Raw genomic sequence first — 19,460 nt, forward strand, 5'->3', positions numbered from 1 at the left:
TCTTTACAAACCACTATCAACCATCCACCACCTGAACAAAAGAAAACCTGAAATTCCTAAAAAAATTAACCAAAAAGAGTATTCATTCCAAAGTTTGGGTGCTGGTTTTGACATAAATACCTCTAAAATGCCAAGCCCATGAACTACAACAGAGTTGGACCAGGGTCCTTAAAAGCCTCCCTCAGTACCCAGAAGTAACCCCTTCTAATCAGGCAGGAAGGGCTTGAATACAAGGCCACAGGGGAAACTGCCATCAGCACGTTAAAATGGCTACATGAGGGGAATTAGTTACTCTGACCTGGCCTAGCACTATGCTGAATCCATATTAATCCTCTTCCACCAAGAACCTTCACTTCAGATCCCCTCACCTACATGACTAATTCAGGTTGGCATTTTGCTTTCTGGGACGTGAAGCCCAGCCAAACCAAGTTGACAGGCATAAGAAGGAAACCTAAGAACTAAAGAAAGAAAAACACATCAGCCATGAAAACCACATACTGCTGTCCCAAAAAAAGGCCCCTTGCTCTCATCTTAAACAGAAGGCAATGCTCCAAACAGGAGGGGGAGAATCTCCACTGATGCCAAACAAACATTAAGGGAATCAGACTGTTGCAGATTATTACAATGGACTGTGAAATCCATTCCAAGTCATTCATATTACAGAAAAGAGAAGCAACTTGCCCCAAGGTCACACAGAGTTTGGCTAGGCCTGGGCAAGCACCTGTCTGGTTTTTTTATGCACTATACCATAAGTCCTCCTAATGGCCAATTGCTGCCAAATACTTATGTCCAGCCTCACTCTCCCCAAAGCTCCGGACTCATATATCCTACCATCTGACACCTACTCTTGGCTATCTCAAAAGCTCAAATTCCCAACATCCAACACTGAACTCATGATCTTTCCCTATTACTCCCAACACCAGTTTTTCATCCAAGGCCTCTTAGCTTACAGATGACATCACCATCCATCCGGTTCCTGAGCCAGAGACTAAGGAAGCATGTCCAGTGTTTGACCTCCAGCCCTACCACTTCCTGGCTGCAACCTTGAGTAAATTAAATAAGGTCTTTTAAACCTCAGGTTTTAGCAGCTGAAAAATGGAATAATAACAGGAATTACCTCATAAAATAGCTGTGAACAGTGAAAGAGATGATGTGTATAAAATGCTAAGCATAGAAAATATGTGTGCAGTTCCCTCTATCTTATTGCCTTCTTCCTCCAATCCTACCCCTCCACCTGCTTAACACCTATGAATCATTCTCATTTCAACTCAAATGCTACTCCTGCTGGAAGCCTTCTTTGATCACCCCCTGCCTGCCAAGGTTAGGTCATAACCGCTCCCCTGCCACTTTTAACCCTCAAAGCACAGTGTAATTTCCATTCACATCACACTATGATGGTTTGATTAATGGCCATCTCCTCCAATTGCCTATAAACTTCATGAAGGCAGAGAATGGGAGCGTTATACCTCATTTTTGTATTCTCAACACTGTACTTAGCACATAATAGGTGTTTAGTAAACATTAGTTGAGTGAAATGCCCAGGATGCATTTTTATCAGCAGAAAAATGGACCTAGAGTTTTGAAGAGAAGTCACAGAACATCAATTCAAGCTAGAGCTCATGGCCATCCCATCCAGGGGGCCAGGTAGAAGGCCTGGCGAGCCCCATCTGACCTACAAAGTTCATGACTTACTGCCTGTTTGACTGTCATTCTAACTGTTAAGAATTTGGTCTCCATGGTGCTAGAATATACTCTGCATAAACATGCACAGCCACACCCTGGGCATTTTTTAGATGAACCCCAGTCCCTCCTATACCTTTCCTAATGTAACCATCACTTCACCGTGGGTGTAATTCTAGTGTTTAAAGACACATATTTTTGTACCACAGGACCTCTAAACACAGCCAACTGCTACATCTGGGGCTTATCTGAAGAAACAGCTGTCTGTTCTAACTCCAGGGTAAAATTGAGTTCTATGGGATCTAGGAGGGAATGGCATTTTGGCTCTCCAATGTGGTACCAATAAGGTATTTTCAGGAATATTTTTTCACTACACCCAACATTTATTTATGCAGAAACTTTAGAACCTAGCCTCCTTCTAACATGGGACTCTAATGTATAGCAAAGTATTTTAAAGTGCAGATTTTGACATTGGGCAGGCCTGGATTCAAATTCTGGTTCTGCTACTTAGGAATTATGAGTATAACCTTAGACACATTACTCAACCTCTCTCAGTCAGTTAACTCATCTATACTAATAGATATAATAGCACCTAGATATTATAGTGGCAAGGAACACTAAATATAAGTACCCTGCTTATGGCTAAATTATTGTATTTAAGAAAGTTCTTTGTATGGGGTAGAGGGTGGGGTGGGCTAGGGAAGGTCAATGGGGGAAAAGGGGGACATATGTAATACGTTCAACAATAAAGTTTTTTTTAAAAAGGAAGTTCTTTGTACACAGAGTACTATCACCTTAGAAGATAAAGTTCTGTACCATGCCTAACAGTGCCCGTTCCCAGTGGGTATTCAGTGAACACCACGATCTTCCTTAGCTTTGTCTATTTTGGTCCAGACACCAGCCCACTTCCTTATGGGAGTATCTGACACCACCCTGCTATTTTGAGTAGATCTGCCTGCACATAAATGATCCTCTTCCTAACTTGGACAATTGAAATGTTATACAAATCACCCTACTTCCTCTTGTCTTTAGGGTCAACCAGTGAACCAAGTTTTTTCATAACTTCTCTCATGCACACACACACCCTTTGTTGAGAATATGACTTCCCCAACACAGGACTCAGAGATACTACACAAGAAAACAGTGGCAGACACAGGAAAAAAAGAGTTCTTTATCCAAGGGAAAACACTGGAGAAAGAAAGGGGAGCTGAAATGTTCTAAGCGATGGTGTAGCCAGAAAAAACTGAAATATCACTGGGCTTCTACCATAATATTTCTTTTGTATCAATTAAATATGAGAAAGAGTAGTTGCTGCCACTTATAAGATAACTGCTCTCCAAACAGCATTGAACTAGGCACTGAGGTAGAATACAGAAGGACTACCTCTGCCTTCCAAAAGCTTGCAATGTAATTAGAGGCACGAAACAAATGGGCAACACCTAACTATGCACTGATAATAAAGAATAAATAAGGCATAGATACAACAGGCTGTTTTGGGGAAAGTAAAGCTCTCCTGAAAAAGGTACCTAATGATTAAGTAGATGATGGTGGAAAGGCATTTTAGACATACCAATGACCAGGAACCAGCCTGGATTACTCTAGAGACAGTCAGAAACATATATAATACAAAAGATTTAGGAAAATATACAAGCAACAGAACAAGAAGTACAATCTTTGTATGAGGGGGCAGTTTTATATCTTCCTTGCAAAAAAAAAAAGAGGACCCATCAAAAAATCATGTCCCCAAAGTCTCCCATTGCCATAACCCCACAACATCTCTTACCCGGATGAGGGAAGCCTGATGCCGAGGCGGCTTGGTTCCTTGGTTCCCCGATGAGGGTCCCTCAGGCTGGACAAGGGGCTGTCCAGCTTCATAAGGAGCTGAAACCGGAGCGAAAGTCATCATGGTACACAAAGATTCCACCCAAGAATTATGACTTCACATTACAACCGATACAGTGTCTGCTTTTAAGGGTAGAATTATCAAAGGAATTAGAGTTTATGTACATAGGGCCACCTAGGACCAACAAACCTTGGTGCCCCTGGGTACAATTTAACTGAACAATCTAAAGATAACCAACCAATGTATGATAAGGCAGGAAAATATTTACATCAGGTTAAGATTAGGAATAAATTGTAAGGGTGAAATGGTAAGAACCTAAATTGGGATAGAAAACAATGAGAGTCATTAGAAAAGTGCCATGTTATAAATGTTCAAATTCTTGAGATAGGTAAATTCTATATATACCCTCCTATTTAAAAGTCTTCCATTCATTCCCCTCCCCCTACCCCCCACCCTTGCAAAGAAGTAAATGTACATGCATTTTGTTGTTGTTTTTTGGTTTTGGTTTTTGTTTTGTTTTTTTATCTTTAATTTCTTTATTGGTTAAGGTATTACAAATGTGTCCTCATCCCCCCATTAGCCCCCAACCTCCCCCGCCTCATGCTCTCATCCCCCTGTTGTCTGTGTCCATTGGTTTGGCTTATATGCATGCATACAAGTCCTTTGGTTGATCTCTTCCCCTTACCCCCACCCTCCCCTACTTTCCCTCTGGGGATTGACATTTTGATCACTGTTTCTCCATCTCTGGATCTGTCCCTGTTCATCAGTCTATGTTGTTCTCTATATTCCATAAATGAGTGAGATCATGTGGTATTTATCTTTCTCTGACTGGCTTATTTCACTTAGCATAATGCTCTCCAGTTCCATCCATGCTATTGCAAATGGCAAGAATTCCTTCTTTTTTACCACAGCGTAGTATTCCATTGTGTAGATGTACCACAGCTTTTTAATATGCATTTTGAATACTAAGGCTCAATATTATCATTTATTTTGTTTGTTTGTTTTTGAGAAATAAATAGCACTATCTTCTTTTCCTTTTTGGAAAGAATGTGAAACCAAGTTGAGAAAAATACCAAAAAAAATGTATTTTATTTTTTATTTCCTTTTTTTTACTAAGAATAAATGTATTTTATATTTATTATTTTATCATTTGATAACCAAACTAAAACTAATTTTGTTACCTTTAAAAAAAGGTTTTTTAAGCCACAAAAATGAATACTTTTTTTATTCCTTTTATTTCCAGAACACTTAATGACCTTGCCAATAGGGCAGAAAAATAGTTAAACATAAGCAGGTAGTATGCAGCTCCAATAGAAAAGAGAAATTATCACCCAAGATGAAACCATTTCTGATATGTGTGGGTTAACAGTTCGAGCTTTTGGAAGTATGTAAAGAAGTAAAATGCTTTCTTTCTGTAGTTTCCTTATAAGTAAAATTAGGCAGAGAGAGCAGAGCAGCCTATTAGTGCAGCACCTTTAGCACAGTGTGATCTTTTTAAAACAAAGAAGGTATAATAACAGCACATCAAGAATAACAAACAACTCCTCAGCTCACATCTGCTTATTGTGCTTCATCCAAGAAACTGGAACACAAGATTATAACAAAATAAAACACATTAACATATCAAAATCATTGCCTAGCAAATCATTTAGTGTATTTTCAGACTCTACTAAGAATTATTAAAAATATAAAAATTGCAAAAGAAACATAAACAGGAAGCACATAATCCAGATCTTAAAAATAAATCTCAGCTGGTAGACAGGTATTGAGAAAGATTTTTAAGATCATTTCACTTTGATGAAACACCAAATTAAACTCTTAATGCCAGAAGGTTTGGATGACAATAAACTGTATCATAGTTGGGATACTAGTGGTCATAAGCTTTCCCTGGGAAGTTGATCCTACATGATTCTGGTTCTCCTCAGAAAGAGGGAGCTTCTACTGCCTAGGAGGGAACCGTTTGGGGGAGGACATCTGGCCCATGACTCCAGTCCTTTACCTACAAGGACCTTTTTCCCTTGGAAGAGACAGACCTAGCTCATCAATAGGCCGAATGAAGACTCAGCCACATGGAGGATCATTTTTGGAGAGCCTAGAGGGCAGATTTTCTCTTCCTACTCCTGTGGGAAGCCTGGATTAGCCACACCTGCCTGTGACTAGAAAGGTGTCTGAAGCCCATGCAGTCACAAATCTAAGACTCAGTTCTATCAGCACCACAGCTGATATTCAGGCCATAATTGGTCTGACTGCTGTCTCATTCCACAACTGGATCTGAATTCTACTCTCCTTCCTCCCAAATGAAACACAAGACATGGAACTCAATGCTTCCAGAGTAGAAAAAAAATTCATGTCATTAATTGTTGCTGAAATTTTATATATATACATACATATACATATATATATATTTATATTAATTAATTCTTACCCTTACAAGAGGTTTAATGAGGAACTAGAAGTACCATTTTTCTCCAAGAATAGGAATATAAAACAAACCCTAAAGATCTCATCAATCAGAGATTCAATGTCAAACTAGAACAGTACATGTCAAACTAGAAGTGACATGAGTAACTTCACAATAAAGACTCTACATCTGCAGTCAACCCAATGAATGGTGACCTGAAGGTGACTTTCAAGAATACTTAAGAATTTCACAAATAAAACGAATACCAGATTCTAAAAAACACAAAAGAAAATACTAGGGAACATTTGAGCACCTACAATGTGCCAGAAACTGGTAGGCACAGATGTTTACATTTCTCATTTGATCCACAAAGCAAACCTCTGAGGCAGAGATTATTCTATTTCACAGATAAAGGAAACTGAAGCCCAGAAAAGTGAAATACACATAGTCACATAGGCTGGAAATGGGACAGAAATGAGAACTGTAGGCCCACCAAGTCTACTTTTAGGGCCAGGAAACAAACATCACAGCTCATGCTCGTAAGTGAGTAAATACCTAGAATTAATACATCAGAATAATATGTATAAATAAAAGCAGAACAGACATATTGATTTTGAGATAACACATTAGACATCAGAAGAAACAAGTGAAAGAGTTGAAAGTAGTTGCCTCTGGAGATCAGAAACAAGTTCAGTGGGAAGAATAGTTGTATTTACTATAGGCATGTAAATATTATTTAACTATATACATGTATTACTATGATTTAAACATCATTTTTACAATATGGATAGCATTATATGCCTCTGAGGGTTGTGGTAAGAAGAATAGAATGCACATAAAGACCTCGGCATGATGCCTGGCACATAAGTCTTACGCAATGAACATTAGCTACAGCTATATCCAGCAAGTGAAACTAACAGGAGCCCAGGAGAGAAGCTGAAGAGGGGCTCTGAATTCCAGACTGGTCTGATGATGCTCATTCTGATTTAAAGCATACTCAATACATGTCCCACCAGCCAGGAATCATGGCAGAATATTGGACAGGGAAATGACCCCAGAAAATGTATTACAAGAAAATTATGCCAGTAGCAAAACTCCTTTCTGAAAAGGTGGAAACTAAAAATAACTCTGGATTGCTTAGTACCAGAGTCGCTATGCTAAGGTTTAACAGGTTTTAGATATGCTACTGTCCAGACCAGCGGTTGCCAACTGGTGGTCCGAGAGGTCTGAAAGGTTGGCGACCGCTGGTGTAGACCAAAGGTAAGATGGAGTACAAAAATAGGAAAGAGAATCCCAAGTCCATCAAATGGGTTGGAGAAATTGAGTTCTGAAAACGTGGGGAGAGAGAGAAGGAAGACATGTGATCTTCTCTTACTTCTTGACATAAAGATATGTAACAACAAAAAAAGGAAGCAAATAAGTAAAGAAAATCCTTTGGGGGGAAATCCACCAACACTATAAAAACAGGAATTAACAAGCTTTGATGTGAATAGTATCAATTAGAAGCAAAAATCACAAGATGGACCCAAGTTGCAGACAGAAAAATTCTCCCTTCCTTTGACTTACGTAGATGAGGAAGTCTAAATAGAAATACCTGTAAACATTTTATTTATGAATGACCTTGTTCCTAGCTACAGGAACCTAACAGCCTCCTAATTGGTGGCTAGACCCAGGAAACTCAACTCCTTGAGAAACAGGAGACTGTTCACTCAGATTCCTCTTTATGGGTAAGCTGTACAAAGAAGAACCCTCTAGAAGAGCAGCTTATCAGTCTAAGGATCATAATGTAGGAGAAAAACCAGGAAGGGATAACAGAAACTTAGAAAAAATGTTTCAAGAATAAAGGGAATGACCACAAAAATATGTACTTCACATCTAACAGAATGACTAAAATTAAAAACACTGAAGAAAAAGAAACCACTGAGAATACCAAATGCTTTCAAGGAGCATGAACTCTCTCATACACTGCCAGTGGGATGTATACAAAAACTTTGGAAAACTCTGGTACTTTCTCATAGATCTACCCTAAGTCTAGCAATTCTACTCCTAGGTGCCAGGGAAATTACAACATATGTCACACTCATATTCATAACAACCAAACACTGGAAACAACCCAAATGTACATCAACAGGACAATGGCTCATCAACCTGTGATCCATTCATGTGATGGAACACTACTGAGTAATAAATAGGAACAAACTACTAAGATACACAATATGGATGAATCTCAACCACTATGCTGAGGGAAAGACTGCAGACAAATAAGAGTACAGTCATTCAATATGATTATATTTATATGAAGTTCTAGAAAAGACAAAACTAATCTATAGTGATAAAAATCAGAACAGTGCTTGCACTAGGGAACAGAGCAGTGATGGCGAACCTTTTGAGCTCGGCGTGTCAGCATTTTGAAAAACCCTAACTTAACTCTGGTGCCGTGTCACATATAGAAATTTTTTGATATTTGCAACCATAGTAAAACAAAGACTTATATTTTTGATATTTATTTTATATATTTAAATGCCATTTAACAAAGAAAAATCAACCAAAAACAGAGGGTGACTGGAAAGGGGCATCTCTGAGGTGACAGAAATGTTCTATTCTTGATCCAAATGGTGGTTACATGGGTATATCCATTTAACTCAAACTGAGTATTTTAAATGTGTGAATTTTATATGTAATTTTTACCTCACTCTTTTTAAAAACATATTTTTAAAAAGCATAAAGGCATGAACAACCTTGACAGAGGCTGCTAATAGTCAAGAAAGATGGAGAGAAAGATGTTATCTCCTTGCCACTGGAGGAACGGAAGCCCAATTTGAATGGGATGAGGAGAGAATGGGCCATGAAATAAAGCTAGTACGGACAAGGTTTTTAAGGAATATCAAAAAAGATAGGGTGGAACGTGGTGATACACTGAACAAAAATGACTCACCTGCGAAATAAAAATCAAAAATCGGGCACCATGCTAGGCACAGGACTCCAACTTCCAAGCCCAAATAAGATTAGGAATTTTTAAAAACCCACTTCTAAAAACAGGGAAATCAGGCAGGAGGGGGACTGGACTGTAAGAGGAAAATGAATTCTCAACCCCATTTTGTTGCAGACATCAGTAGGACATTCGAGTTCCAGGAGAGTGATTTCCTGTTACAATATCATCTTGCATTTGCAAAGGACTTAATTTCTAATCAGATTTTATACTCACGTTCTCACTAAACCTTACAATACCCCTATAAGATACTCCGCTTTAAAAGAGAAGAAACCATGCTTCAGAGCAGTTAAATGGCTTGCCCAAGGTCACATAGCTAGTCACATAAACCCACACCTCCTGATTCCAATCAAAAGATTTTTCCATTATGCTATACCTGCTTCTTTCTGCAAGATTACAGCCTCTCTCTAGTCCAGGCTAGCACACATTTTATATCTGTATCCCTCTAGAAGTCACCACTATTTTCAATGCAGCAAAAGCCTGCAGAAACTGGGTCATTTTCAGCCATAGTCCACAAAATAAAAAGGGGGATTATGGGTATCCAATTCTAGAATACCTTTAATTGGTCATATCTTAAACTAGGAGTCTGAGCCCCAGGAGGACAAGCTGCTGCAGTGAATTTATGGAGTTTTAGCACTGCGCCTAGGCAGCCAACTCTGCAAGTCATCCTTAGAACCAACTAACGGATTTTACCAATAGCATGGCCAGCACAGCCTGAATGTGAGCAAGCAGGCAACCCCACAATGGACACTCTACGCACTTCTCAGCAAAATGCTTTCCCTATCATTTCCTTTATTCTTATTCCCAAACACAAGAGCTAAATAATTCCATTTATGTGATCAGTCTTTAACAGTTGAATCAACACTTTTGCATTTGCAGTGTTATATTTTTAAGTCATTCCATAAAAGCAGTTCTTATATAAATATGTTTGGTATGTTTGCAGGAAAGAATAACATTTCCAAAACAACACAACCCCTTAATATGCCACTTTCCTGTATGATGAAATCTGTATATGAGAGATTAAATCATCTAAATCGTTGTTTACAAGTCTAAAGTTTGTAGGATGGGAGACAAGGCATTACTAAGATATATTTCATTTTATTTTTTTAAACCTTGCTTGAGAGGATAAAATTAAATTGAGCCATGTTTCCAAAGACAGAGGTAATTAAGTCCGGAGATTCAGCAGCTGGCAGCATTGCTGCCTGATAGATTAAGGAGTCTCCAAGACCTTGCCTGGGACAGCTGGCCTGCAGATTGCCTCTTACCTGGATGCATCTGCTCCGTGCTGCTCCGCAGTTTGCTGTAGCCATGGCTCAAGGGCACCCTCTGGTAATGAGGCGGAGAAGAAGGAGGGGAGGCGAGGGGTGACATCGTAGGAGACTGTGTTTCCTGCTTCAAAGAATCAGAGCAGAGTTCAGAAGCAATCACTGGAGAAGCCTGGCACTCTGAGCTGCAGTTATGAAGCATAACACAGCTCTACTGCTGGTGAGCCAGTTGATTTAACAAATGGAGGAAATGTTTTCTCAAAAATTCGGCTGGGTTAAAAATCAGTGTCTGAGGATTCAAAAGTCTCCCAGAGAATAAAGTCTCACCAGTACTCAGGTACCTAAATTATTAAAACAAGCCTGGAACACTTTCAGTTATTCCAATAATATTTTCCTTTGGAAAATAAAAGACACTGATCATCACAAGAAATAACATTCATACTCCCCAATTTTGATCTCTTTGTGGATAGATTCAATTTTCATTCATTAATAAAGGCCCTTTCTTTCTGGATTTACACTCATCAAGTCTTCCAGCAAATGTGGCTATTAAAATATTTTAAATGCTTAATGCTAAATATTCTTAGAGTTTACTATGCCAAGTAAAATGGCAGGTTTTTTGTGTTGTTTTTTTTTTTTTTACATCGAGAGATTACAAAATAGTTAATTATGGGTGAACCACTCCAACTAGCCCACTCGTAAACACTAGGATGGAGCCTTAAACATGTTACAATTAGAATCTCAATTCAAATGTGAACCTGATGTTGGACCCTAGACAAGAAAATCAACCTTACTCTGATACTGGGTTTCCTCCTCTGTATTTTTTTAATGCTAACAAAGTGGTAATTTCAGAGTGCCCAAGTATCAAAGAAACAGTAATTTTTATCAACACAGGCACTATATAGTTGCTATTAGTCTAAAAAATTCAATCTGAGATACTGATTAATACTTTTCTTCAAGAAAAATAAAAGAATATTTGCTTTGAACTGTGAGAAGATTGGGTGGGCCTAGCACAGTGATGGCGAACCTTTTGAGCTCGGCGTGTCAGCATTTTGAAAAACCCTAACTTAACTCTGGTGCCGTGTCACATATAGAAATTTTTTGACATTTGCAACCATAGTAAAACAAAGATGTATATTTTTGATATTTTTTTAAATATTTAAATGCCATTTAACAAAAAAAAATCAACCAAAAAAATGAGTTCGCGTGTCATAGGTTCGCCATCACTGGCTAGCATAAACCCAGCCAAAAGGATGTGTCCTTACTCACACAGCCAGGGGATGGGTCCAGAAAGTTCCCAGGGCACCAACCATCCTGGAGTAGTGAACCCTCATTCCTCTCCAAATGCTGATAGGAAAGCATGCCAAAGAGTGGTGACTGAAGATCCCTATGCTCCTTTTTATATATATCCTTGAAGAACATGCTACACCTCACTTAAATATAAAACTACTGGTGTTCCGGTGCACAGATTCATGCACATTGAAAGGAAATTAATTAGAAGAAATATTTTAATATCGCTATTTGCCCTTTCTCTATAATAGAAGTGTCAACCAAATTCACAATCGACAATGATAGATCAAAACACTGTGCAATTGGAGCCAGTGAGAGCTTTACATGTATCACACATGCGTGAGTCAACTTAGCCTTTTATATATATAGAATAAACTTGCTTAATTAGACCTGCTTTCTGATTTAGCTAAACTTTTTCCAGCCCAGTGAAGCACCCCAATGTCTCTTTCAGGTAATTATCATCAACACAGCAGTAAATATCAACATGAAGCAGATTATTATTGTATCATGCAGGGAGAACAAAGAATACAATATTTAACTACAGCAGTGTTTGACTATATTCTGTGCAATGAGAAAACCTGAGATCATTTAAAAGGTCCACCATTTCTTTCTTCTTTTCAGTCAGGTCAAGTTTCTAAACTTTCTAAATCTCCGTTTTCTGGATAATGAAAAGAAAATAGAATTCTACTGAGTCTCCTATCTACCTACTCCAGGACTTCTGTGAGGATCAAATGAGATGAGGCATGGGAAAACAGTCGTTGCTAGGGAGAGGAAGCCGGGCATTGCTACGTGATGTCATTACCCGGCACCCACAGCCACCATTTCTGGGCTGGGCTGAGCTGTGGGCCGCATTTTGCGCCATGGGGTCTTGGCAGCACTGGCTGCGATTTGGTGGGCTGTCGCCCCGGGGTGGTGGCGAGGGCTGTGTCCCACTTGGGGGAAGCCAAGTGTTGGTTTGTTGGCGCCAAGTCTGTGGTGCCATTTATTTTTAAATGGCCAGTGCACGCCATGGAAGCTCCTGCATTGAGCTTCTGCCCCCTGGTGGTCAGTGCACATCATAGCTACCCGTCAGATGGTCGGACGGACACTTAGGCTTTTATATATATAGATAAGTATAAAACTTCTGCAGTAAGACCTCAGATATCCAGCATTATTAAGGTGAGCCATATAAATTAGTTCTCCAACTTTCACTGCATTTTAAAATCATTTTTTGCCCTGGACAGTTTGGCTCAGTGGATAGAGCATCATCCAGCAGACTGAAGGGTCCCAGGTTTGATTCATCAAGGGCATGTACCTTAATTGCAGGCTTAATTCCTGGCCCTGGTCAGGGCTCATGTGGGAGGCAACCAATCGATGTGTCTCTCTCACATTGATGTTTCTCTCTGTGTGTCTCTCCCCCTCCCTTCCAATCTCTCTTAAAAAATCAATGGGAGAATATCGTCAGGTGAGGTTTAACAAAAAAATATACGAACAGACCATCAAACCTCAGAGGGAAGGTAGGGGAGGGTTGGGGGAAGGGGGAGAGATCAACCAAAGGACTTGTATGCATGCATATAAGCCTAACCAATGGACACAGACACCCCCCAAAATATATATATATTTCATCTTCCTAAAATATAACACATCTCTTTGCCTTATAGAAGATATTATATTGAATATAATTTACTTGACTGCATGATTCAATATCTTTAGTAAAAGTATGAGCAGTACCTTGATGACTTCAGGGTTTATTAATGTGTTAAGACCATTTACCTCTTCTTGATGGGCTCACTCTTCTGGCATTTTATACTTTTGCCCCTACCAATCATCATCTGACTATTATAATTAGTGGTCTAATTTTAAAAGCCCATCCTCCCTATTCTTGTTCCTAACTTGCTAATGTGCAATGACAGTAGTTCCCAAGGTGCATTCCAAGCATGCTCCCAAAAAAAGATGCCCTGGTGAAAGAAGTTTAGTAAATACAGATCTCCGGGTGCCTTTATTGCAGGACTTCTCAGGGCATTTAATGTGCTAATCCTTAGTCTTGAATCTCCAAGACTAAGGATTTAGTCTTCCCCCCAAAATAGGATACAAAGCAGCATTCTCCAAACATATCTAGCCAGAGAAACCTTTCCTCCGGACTTTCTTGGAAAACTCCTAAAAGTTACATTTCAAAAAACTCATTTGGAAGTAGATTAATCAAATGAGTGCGCTAAATCGGTGGCCTTACTTTGGACACAATTCTACATTAATGTAGGCTCTAAAGGCCCCATGGGTGGCTCATGATAACTCCTATGCATTGGCCTCTATTTCTTGATACAAGGAAATTTCATTGGCTCACTTCCAAGTCTGTAATTGTAACCCAGATGGTGAGATTTGCTGGAAGCTTGACAGCAGATAAGAGGCACTGCTACGTGAGGTTTCATGGTCAGTCAAATGGACATGCCTGATCAGATTGTTTACCTGTTTATCCTCATCATCCATTCTTTTGAAGGTATTTTTTTCCGAGATTAAGTATGGAATTTGAGCCTTAGTTCCATGCAGCTCAGCCGAGTTCGCAAATCGTATGTCACTGTCCGTCTTTGACATCATAAATCGAGGCAGCGGCAATTCTTTAGGACCAGAACCAGAGAAGCTCAAGTGAGACTTTATTTTAGAACTCAGGAAAGGGAACTCACTCTCCAAAAGATGAATCACTTTTGAGGAAAATTTCCAGAGCACTAAATATAGATTAAATTTTTATTTTGATACAATAAGGACTCCTATAATAGTGTCAAGATAGAAAAATGCTACCAGTTTTACCAAAGTATTTTGGCTTAACATTTTTAAATGCCCTCAAGTCTTCGTAGACCTAATTCAGGGTTTGGACTCATCTCCCACTTCAGCCTTTATTTCAGCACCAAGAAAAAAGGATGTGATATTATATAAATAAGTGGCAAATGGTAGCAGGCAAAAATTATATAGCACTTATTATATGCCAGACACTGTATTAAGATATGCAAATATTAGCTCATTTAATCCTCACAACAACTCAATAAGGTAAGAGTATCATCATTAGCCTTCACTTACAGATGTGGAAATAGACATCAATCATTTGAAGTGCTAATTAACATCCCCAAGACCACACAGCTCATCTGTGGCAGAGCTGGCTCTTTACTAGTGCCCAGTGCTGCTGCCCTACAGAACAGTTTCTTATCCTATGTTATTCCTTAATAAACTTTCACATTCAATCTCCAGTTGTCTTTTCATAATGGAATAAGGAAAATGGTATCAAGTTAAAGCAATTAGCCCAATGTTCAGCCAGATCCTACTGTCAAAACCATTAGCCACACTCACAATGCTACAAAGAACTGAAATGTAACTGATATATTTACTTATCTTTCAAATCTGACAAAACTATTCTGAAAACAGAAATAATGCTTTGGCACATTTCTAGTTCTCAGAACAGCAAATTACACAACACAAACAACTCCAAAAATGGGGATAATATTGTGAATTACACATAATGATTTGCATCTGTATCCACTGTTCAGGATAATACTCAGTGTGCCTTTGCGCTTCTATCAGCTCGCTATTCCAAAAACACAGCTGCACTTCCAATGATTGATGCTGTGCTAAAGCCAGAAAACATCTTAGCAACAGCAAGCAAGTATCCTAGTTCCCCAGGCAAAGAAGGTCCCTGGTTCTCTAATATCCACATCATGTTTATTTTTAGTTGCTATGTCCACATTTAATTCAAAGAAGTAGGCAATATGACAAATCCCTGCGTGATCCATCAGCCAAGGGCCCAAGAGACTTGAATAGGATAACCAATCTGGAAAATTAAACCAAGACTCTCCTAAAGAGAGGATGGCTGCCATTTTTTTTTTTTTACTGTTTTAATGTTTCCCAACTTCAGCAGCTCTCCAGCACTCAAAGCAGGAATGGACTTCATAAGAGAAAAGTAAATCAAATATAAGCTAATCCTATGGTGTCTTCTCAGAAAGGTATTTGTTTCAGTTCAGTCTGCAAAAAAGGATCTGAAAAGATGGAACAAGATCAAATAAATAATTTGTACTCTGATCTGCCGAAGAGAGGATGATTCTACTTCTGAGTACTTGAGGGGGGAAAAGAAGTAAATGGTCCAGCATTTGCAAGCTCCCTGACCAGTATTTTACTGGGTTCAGCAGATAACCCTGGCTGTTTAACCCAGCTCTGACTAAGGTGAGGCAAGAGATGCCTAGTGCCAATATTTAAGGATGCACTCACTCTCAGGGCCATGTAAATGCAGAGTCGACACTTGCAGGGCCCTGAGAGTGAGTGCCCCCTTAAATTAAGCACCCTAGGTACCTCTTGCCTCACCCCAGTTCAGGCCCAGGTATAACCAAATACTCATAGCTAAAGCAAAGCTCTTGAAAATGCTCCACTTGGCTTTCATTAGAAGGCACTCTAGACACTGGCTGCACATGAGTCATCTGGGGAGCTCTTAAAAACCCCAATGTTTATCCCAGCAGGCATGACTCAGTGGTTGAGTGTCAACTTATGAACCAGGAGGTCACAGGTTCAAGTCCTGGTCAGGGCACCTGCCCAGGTTGTGGGCTCAATCCCCAGTTGGGGGCATGCAAGAGGCAGTCGATCTATGTTTCTCTCTTGTCAATATTTCTATCACTCTCTCACTCTCCCTTCCTCTCTCTCTAAAATCATTAAAAACATCTTTTTTAAAATCCCAATGTTCAGGCCACATCTCAGGCTAAATAGATTAGAATGTCTAGGGGTGGTCTCTGTTTTTTATTTTGCATTTAAAGCTCTGTAGGTCAGAGGTAAAAGGCATCAGGATTTATAAAACACAACTGAGAAAGGCTTATATTTGTAAAAAGTGTTAATTCCCCAAAACCGGTTTGGCTCAGTGGATAGAGCGTCGGCCTGCGGACTGGAGGGTCCCAGGTTCGATTCGGGTCAAGGGCATGTACCTGGGTTGCGGGCACATTCCCAGTGGGAGATGTGCAGGAGGCAGCTGATCGATGTTTCTCTCTCATCGATGTTTCTAGCTCTCTATTCCTCTCCCTTCCTCTCTGTAAGAAATCAATAAAATATATTTTAAAAAAAGAAAAGTGTTAATCCTATATTTGTGAAAAGTGTTAATTAGGATACCAGGCAATCCTCCACCCACCCCCTCGGAAACTGAACTGTAGATTTGGGCACAAAGCAGGTAAAAGATTTCAGTCTTACTTAAAATAAGCAACAAAGGTGTCTGAACTTCATTCTTGTATACAACAAAGCAATTCTAACTTCTCCAAAAGATAAAGTTGGAAGATGCTACAATAAAGCTTAATGCCCATTTACAACGGAATGAAAACTATCAGTGCCTACCACAAATCCACTGTGATGTAAGTTTAACTATAAGTAACTAACAGCAGAGACTGCTATGTCTCATAGCAATAAACACTAAATGAGCCACTGAAATTATGCTCCATCAAGAAACTTGTTTCAAGGAACCAAATTATGTAATACCAACGGATGCCTTTTGGGTCAGATTTGTTCCCCCATTTGGATAATATTCCATGATTACAGATTACAGTCAGCACTTACTAAACAGAAAGAATAATCAAGAAGAAGATACTTTGCATAACAATGAAGAGCATGGGAACTGGAGGCTGAGCTCCTGGCTCCAAACTCTACTAGCCTTGCATCCTTAGGCAAGTTACTCAACTGCCCTAAACCTCAATTTCCACATCTGTAAGATAGGGATAATAACAGTCCCATAATAAAGACCGCCAGTGTTCAGCCACTTCTCTCTTTGCAGGCACATGAGAAAATTACATCCCCTCCAGTCTGCTTTGCAGTTGAACGAATCATGTGACAAGTTCTGGCCAATGTACTGAGTGGCAGTAATATGAGTCACATCCAGGCATTTAACTGCTAGGGTGAGAAACTATTTCTCTGTTCTGGCAATTATGGGAACAGGTGCTGTGCTGGAGGTGCCACAAGATAAAGCAGCCAGGATAACAGAGCCACCACATGGAGGGTAGCTGCCCTAGACTTCACCCCGACCCACTGCAAAGCAGGAAGCAAACCTTTGTTTTGTTATGACACTGAGATTTCAGTGGTGTCTCTTACCACAGCTTATCCTAGGCAACACAAACTGATACAAATACTGAATGTAGGACTTGTGAAGACTAAATGAGATAGTGCCTGCCATACACTAAACTTTTGATAAAGATGGGCAGAATGATCACAGTCCTCTGATGGTTAGGTAAAAGGGCTGTGTTTCCTCAAGCTATGAGAATCTTCTCAGCTATTTGGAGTTGTCCTACAAGGTTACCATGGACTAACCATAAATCCTGAACCCTCTTCGAGGTCTACCAGGGCAGGTGTAAACAGCTGATTGGTTTTCATCTCAATATGAGGAAAAGGAAAAAGTTTCTGCATGCTGTGTGGACATATCAAAGTCATTTGTATAAGAGCAAATTAACAGTGGACCTCAGCACATCCCTTGAGTATTCACCTTCTTCATACAGATTTGTAAAACCAATACTGAGGCAGTATAAATGATGACAAGAGTCTGGAGCTTTGCTTTTTGTTCAAGTTGTGGAAAGTGCTCAAGTATACAGTGGGTTGGGAGCAGGGATGGCAAGATAAGAAAATGTTAAATCAAAACTTTGAGAAGATAATTTCATTCTGCCAAAATTGGTATCCCCAAAGTACTTACTAATCATCAGAACGGTGCTTCAAGAATTGGGGAATTAAAGGATGATCAGAGCTGATATGACTGACAGGGACAAGAGAGAGAGAATGAGGGCAGTTCCACCCAGACTCTCCCACTTACTCCGACCCCTTGTCCTGAACAAAGCCTTAAATGACAGTATAAATTCCTCAAGTGGAAAATTAAACTGAATGCTATTCTTTTGCCACAGCTCTGGAATTCCTGTCCCAATCTCTTCCTGCTAAAGAACAAAATCTATTTTAATGGCAAGTCAGTTAAAAGGAAGTAATCTCAGGTTGCTCTCTGAATTTTTCCCACTTAAAAAAAAGAAACTAAGATACTTGCTGAGTTTTCTTATTTTAGTTTACAGGAGAGTTGGATAAAGCAAGGAGAAATTCCACAAATGCTTATAGAATAGGCTTTAAACCCACTACAAATGGTTCTCAGAAATAAGAAACAGGTCATGGGTAATAAAATGTATAACTGGGAGCTACTTACCACATTTAATACTCTCTATCCGCACAGGGAGGCCAGATTGTGCTGCAGCAATTAATTTCAAGGCAATGTAAAACTGAGTTGGACCAAAATAACCAACGCGCTTGGCACCACACAGTTCTGTGATCTGAAAACAGACAAGAAAAGTGATGCTGAAAAACCCCATTTCATAACAGGAAAATGAGACAAGATATATTATGAAATCTCAAGGATTTCACAGTTTCGCTAACCACAAGTCCCTGGAGAACCTATGTGTACACACCGGTTTCTTTTTCTTCCAGTTTACAGGGAGGTATTCAATTCAGATAATTAAATTCTACCTACTCATGATGTTTCAGGGCTGATTATTCCTCATCTTTCAACAATAAAATTAAAGGTAACAAAGGATGGCTGTTACTCTTCTTACAAAAGAGAGTGACTTTTTCAGGGGGTGGATTCTGATGTATGAAATCTAGAAAGTCAGTGGGGGCGAAAAGAGAACAGATTAGTCATTTCCACTACCTGTGGATAATCCTAGTTGAGCGAAATTAAAAGTGATTATTTTTTAAGTTCTCAGGCAAATGATTTCCTAAGCATTAAAATTACATCTTGAGTGCTCATTTCAGAGGAACAAAATGGAAGTATTTTCAAGATATTGCACCCTAGCTGGTTTGGCTCAGTGGATAGAGCATTGGCCTACGGACTGAAGAGTCCCGGGTTCGATTCCAGTCAAGGGTACATGCCCGGGTTGTGGGCTTGATCCCCAGTAGGGGGCGTGCAGGAGGCAGCCGATCAATGATTCTCTCTCATCATTGATGTTTCTATCTCTCTCTCCCTCTCCCTTCCTCTCTGAAATCAAT

The 19,460-nt window shown here is 39.5% G+C and overlaps 1 protein-coding gene across 2 annotated transcripts in view; it reads right to left on the minus strand.

Annotated features, from left to right (window-relative positions):
• REPS2 (RALBP1 associated Eps domain containing 2) overlaps positions 1 to 19,460 on the minus strand; it is a 181,865-nt gene that overhangs the window by 107,974 nt on the left and 54,431 nt on the right. The window contains exons 2-5 of one of the 2 annotated variants that reach the window (XM_014548040.1): positions 18,625 to 18,748; positions 13,908 to 14,056; positions 10,179 to 10,305; positions 3,464 to 3,561 (exon numbers count right to left, since the gene is read on the minus strand). In XM_014548040.1, the coding sequence (XP_014403526.1) occupies positions 3,464 to 3,561; positions 10,179 to 10,305; positions 13,908 to 14,036 (354 nt within the window). In that variant the 5' untranslated portion in view covers positions 14,037 to 14,056; positions 18,625 to 18,748. Of the gene's footprint in view, positions 1 to 3,463; positions 3,562 to 10,178; positions 10,306 to 13,907; positions 14,057 to 18,624; positions 18,749 to 19,460 lie in introns of those variants that run through there. The other variant, XM_014548039.1, reaches the window with a different exon arrangement.

The sequence above is a fragment of the Myotis brandtii genome, unplaced genomic scaffold, assembly GCF_000412655.1.
Source record: "Myotis brandtii unplaced genomic scaffold, ASM41265v1 scaffold490, whole genome shotgun sequence".
Lineage (NCBI taxonomy): Eukaryota > Metazoa > Chordata > Mammalia > Chiroptera > Vespertilionidae > Myotis > Myotis brandtii.